Source organism: Nematolebias whitei, chromosome 11, assembly GCF_014905685.2.
Source record: "Nematolebias whitei isolate Nwh7 chromosome 11, NemWhi1, whole genome shotgun sequence".
Classification (NCBI taxonomy): domain Eukaryota; kingdom Metazoa; phylum Chordata; class Actinopteri; order Cyprinodontiformes; family Rivulidae; genus Nematolebias; species Nematolebias whitei.
The window spans coordinates 11,829,149-11,834,178 of NC_056508.1; the positions used below are offsets into that span (position 1 = coordinate 11,829,149).

Consider the following 5,030-nt stretch of genomic DNA (forward strand, 5'->3'; position numbering starts at 1 on the left):
CATACATACATACATACATACATACATACATACAGGGCCCACAATTTAAACAGTTTCAAGTATTAATTTGTTTATTTTTAAGTAATTTGGGCTTCCAGCTTATGAAACCCACGAAAACAGGAAATCAAAAAATTTGAATACTGTGGAGAAATCAGCCCAAATTTTGCAGGGCATGAATGTTTTAAACTGAGTGTGACACACTAATCATTTACTAAACTCAAAGCACCTGCACAGGTTCCCCCAGCTGTCATTAAATTGCTTCAGTTTGGTTCAATTGGCTCAGTTCAGTTCAGTATGGGGAAGACTGCAGACATAACAACTGACCAGAAGACCATCATTGATACCCTCCATAGGATGGGTAAGCCACAAAAGTTCATAGCTAAGGAGGCTGGCTGTTCACAGAGTGCTGTGTCCAAGCATCTCAATAGAAAGTCTAGTGGAAGGACAAAATGTGACAGGAGAAGGTGCACCAGCAAAAGAGCTAACTGTGGGCTTCAGTGGATTATCAAACAGAGAAGATTCCAGAATCTGGCAGAGATCCAGAAAGAGTGGAATGAGTCGGGAGTCACAGCTTCAAAAACCACCACATTCAGATGCATCCGGGAGATGGGCTTCAGCTGTTGGGTTCCTCTGTCCTCTTTTCCAATGAAAGTAAAGTGTGCTTTTCATTTGGAAATCAAGGTCCAAGGTTTTGGAGGAAGAAGGGTGAGGAACAGCCCATACTGCTTGAGGTCCAATGTGAAATATCCACAGTCAGTCATGATTTACGGTGCAATGTCCGGTGCAGGTGTTGGTGAACTCTGCTTTCTTAAATTCAAGGTCACCGCAACAGTCTACCAGAATGTTTTAGAGGACTTCATGATTCTTTCTGCTGAGGATCTGGAGATGCAGATTCCCTCTTCCAGCAGGATCTGGCCCCTGCCCATGCCGCCAGAAGAACCAAATCCTGGTTTGATGCCCATGCCACAGTGCTTGACTGGCCAGCCAACTCACCAGACCTAAACTCCATTGAGAATCTATGGGGTATTGTCAAGAGGAAAATGAGGGGCACCAGACCCAACAAAAAGGAAGAGCTGACAGCAAGCATCAAGGAAATCTGGGCTTCCATAACTCCCAGGGAATGACACAGGCTGATTGCCTCAATGCCATGTCGCATTGAGGCAGTGATTAAGGCAAAGGGATTCAGAGTCAGTCAGAGAGTCAGAGTTTCTTTATTGTCATTCGCACCTCATGTGGTACATGTGGTGGAGTGAAATTATGTACACAGGGTCCCAGTTACATCCAACAATAAAATGTATATTATATTCCAAACCAAGATTGACATAAGATTGACATATCATTTTGAAAGTACCATATTTTGATTGATTTGTTGTGACCCTAATTTTTTACTGTTTTTCTGCAAAAACTGAGAAGTAGTGTGGGCTGATGTCTCCACAGTATTCTAATTTTTTGAAATCCTGTTTTTGTGGGTTTCATGAGCTGGAAGCCCAAATTATGTAAAAATAATCAAATAAATACTTGACATTGTTTAAATTGTGGGCCCTGAATCAATCATCTATTAAAGATGAATGTTTTGAATGGAATTATGCAAGTTAAACAACTTTTCCATGATATTCTAATTTTTTGTAAAGGGTATGTATACACACACATATGAATGAACAAAGGATATTTCCTTGCTATGCAATGGGGGACAAAAAACATCTTGAAACTTTTGTTATAATTTGATTTGATTGTTTTTGGTCCTCACTCAAGGTTCATTTAATGTAGTTTTATTTAAGTTTTAACTGATTTTAAGTCAAATGTTTTATATACATATATTGTTCGGGTTTGTATGCGCGGACTCGTGCTTGCAGGTTAACATGAGGAGCTTCAGTAAAAACAGACATAACTTTATTTTAATTAAAACAAAAGTTCCCTGAATGGGAAGCGATTTGTCTTTAACTACAGATCTGAAGTCCAGTTGCTTTTTATGTACAACCTTTAGGATTTGAATGACTGAGAGTGGGCAGCACGGTGGCGCAACTGGTAGAGCTGCTGCCTCTCAGCGAGCAGGTCCCTGGTTCAAACCCTGGTCCAGGGGCCTTTCTGGGTGGAGTTTGCATGTTCTCTCCGTGCATGCGTGGGTTTTCTCCGGGTACTCCGGTTTCCTCCCACAGACCAAAAACATGCATGTTAGGCTGATTGGTAACTCTAAATTGTCCCTAGGTGTGAGTGAGAGAGTGAATAGTTGTTTGTCTCGTTTGTCTCTATGTGGCCCTGTGATGGACTTGCGACCCGTCCAGGGTGTACCCCGCCCCTCGCACAGTGATTGTTGGACATGGGCACCAGCGACCCCCGTGACCCAAAATGGAATAAGTGGGTAAAGATAATGGATGGATGACTGAGAGTCTCAACCTGCAGATTAATGAAACACTGGATAAATATCTGCTGAGGATCACCTCTGTTCTTTAAGTTTTTGAACTGTGTATCTGCAGATGAGAGTTTAATGTTAAAGGCTAAGCACAAGCCAGAGTTTTATCTTTAGAAGCATTATGAATTAATCATGTCTTGCATTTTAAATTTGTATTTGATTTTGTCTCAGGTGCAGAGGATGGTGTCTCTCCATGCAGCACCCCCTCCTCTGCTGGATGGGAGAAATGCAGCTTCACTGAGGGTAGGTGTTTCAGCTCACTCCTACTCTCCACAAACACCATCTCACACATAACATCAGAGGAACTGTTGCTGTTTCATCGAGCAAAATATATGAAACATCAGATTATTGACATTTTTGTTCCACTAAAGGAAGTTTGACAATTTTTGGACTTTCACTGACCAACTGAGGGAATACTGGAGATGTAAATGTAAACAAGACAACACTGGAAATAAACAACAGCTCCTAGATAAGCTGACTGTTGTCAACACTACATCTCACTAGGTGTGGTTGTATTTGTATTAGGAAGGCTTCTTCTTCTTTGATTTGTCTAACTTTCCCTCTGTCTGCCTCCGTGTCTTTAAGTCTCCCAAAGGAGTCCATCTGTGACCTCTGACCAATCCTTGAAATCTGTGGAGAGCCTTTTTTCTGCCAGGTGGGTAACAGGAGGTGCGTTAGGAGGATAAATAATCTGTAGTTGTGACCCCAACTGTTAAATCAGACTCAGACATTTGAATTCTGCAGCTGCACAGTTCAGAAACATATTTTTACCATCATCAATGTCAGTCAGCTGTTTTGGACTTTTACAACAAGCTGCCTCACATAGCAAAGTTACTGCCTACTGTTGAGGTCTTTCAAACTATGAGAACCAACTTTCAAACACTTAGCTAAAAACTGCCTCAACCTGAGATCGTTCAGTGGAAGGAAGACAGAGTCAAAAACACAGCCTGAGAAGTGGTTCTGAATTCAGACAAAGATTTATTTTACCTTCACAGCGCTGGAAAGGGAGATGTCTCACATGCACCTTACATCCATCTAACACGTCTCAGTTACAAATGTATTTGCTTCGTTTAAATACAGCCTTATCAGTCACATTGGGATGTCCTTATCATGATGTTGTTCTGAGTCAGTCGGCACTACTGGGCGTGGTCTGGCATGGTCTTGTTTTTTTGCCCACTGCCCCAGCTGACTGTGGTCTGTTCTGACAAGATAGCAAGTCTCTGGTTCCCTTGTACAAGGAGTTATGCACATCATGAACCCACATGACGCACATCATGACCCTGCAGTTTTTCACCATACACAGAGAAATATTTCATGTCAGAGCATAGCAAAAAAGATTACATTATACAACACTACATCCAGTTTGACTGTAATTAACAATGATCATTTCATCAGTACAAGAGGGAACTGACAGCGAGTTCCTCTGTAAAGATGTGACATTCAGAAACTACAGAACCGAACCACAACGGTCGTTCAGGAAACGCGTTCTACAAAGACGGACAACCAAACCAAAAACAGGGCACCTTTTCACAAAATTGAATCAACACTAAACACCAGCAATATATTAATCACTAATTTTTACTACACATATTGCATTAAATAAAAGGCACAATTAATATTTTTATGCTCAGTTTCTTTTCTGTACTTGTTTTCTTAAATAGATATTCATGTTTTTAGTTTTGTTGTATTTTATTACATTTTGTTAAATTTATGGCGAGGTATTTTTGTGATTTCCTTTATATTCCAATACCTCAGATATTGTTTATTTTATTCATTTATTTTTGCAGCACAGGATTACTCAAGGAAAATCCATCAAAAACTAAATGCAATATTGTGAAATCTCATGGCGTTGGTCAGTGCTTAGAGTAAATCACAGGGTTAACCCTCAACTAGGAATGTGCGATATGGCATAAAATTCATATCACGAAATGTATTGTGAAGGGTGGCGATAACAATATACTTTGTATATTGCGATATGTTTTTGGTATAAAACTTGCTAAAAAAAAGCAGTGTGTTCTTTTGCCATTATATATTTTGAATTAAGAAAATTCCACTATTAGGTCCAGATAGTTATGATAAACAAATCAAGTATTAGGCTTCTTTCTTGTAATGCAAAACAGTGCAAAATATATCAAATTTAGTTTTAACCATATGTTTTAAACAAAAGAATATGTTGTTAAGTTAACAGTTTCCAGTCTTCTCACTTAAGAAATGAAAAGTGTTAGGATTTGTGGTAGGAGCGAACCCAGAGTGCAGAACAGGGACTCAACTCGGCAGATATACAAAAATAGGTTTTTAATGATAAATGAAAAGTACAAAATAAACAAGCTGACGGGGCAGCAAAACTTACATAAACAAGGAGGGAGGCACGGGGAACTCAGGAGACATGGGGAACTCGAGGAACCAGGAAGACAAAGAGAGACTCAGGAGACCCAAGGAAGCGTACCCAACGAAGAACGACCCGACAAAGGACAAGACAGAATAGGACTGCTTAAATACTTGAAGAAGACGAGACATGATGACAAACAGCTGGGACGAGACACAGGTGGCAACAATGGAAACTAATGAGGAGCACGAGGGAAACAGACACACCGGGCCACAGAAAAGTAACATCCTTACA

The 5,030-nt window shown here is 40.2% G+C and overlaps 1 protein-coding gene across 1 annotated transcript in view; it reads left to right on the forward strand.

The window, feature by feature from the left end:
- vwa5b1 (von Willebrand factor A domain containing 5B1) overlaps positions 1–5,030 on the forward strand; it is a 365,847-nt gene that overhangs the window by 295,728 nt on the left and 65,089 nt on the right. The window contains exons 18-19 of the mRNA XM_037683802.1: positions 2,582–2,653; positions 2,996–3,065. Of these exons, the coding sequence (XP_037539730.1) occupies positions 2,582–2,653; positions 2,996–3,065 (142 nt within the window). The remainder of the gene's footprint in view (positions 1–2,581; positions 2,654–2,995; positions 3,066–5,030) is intronic.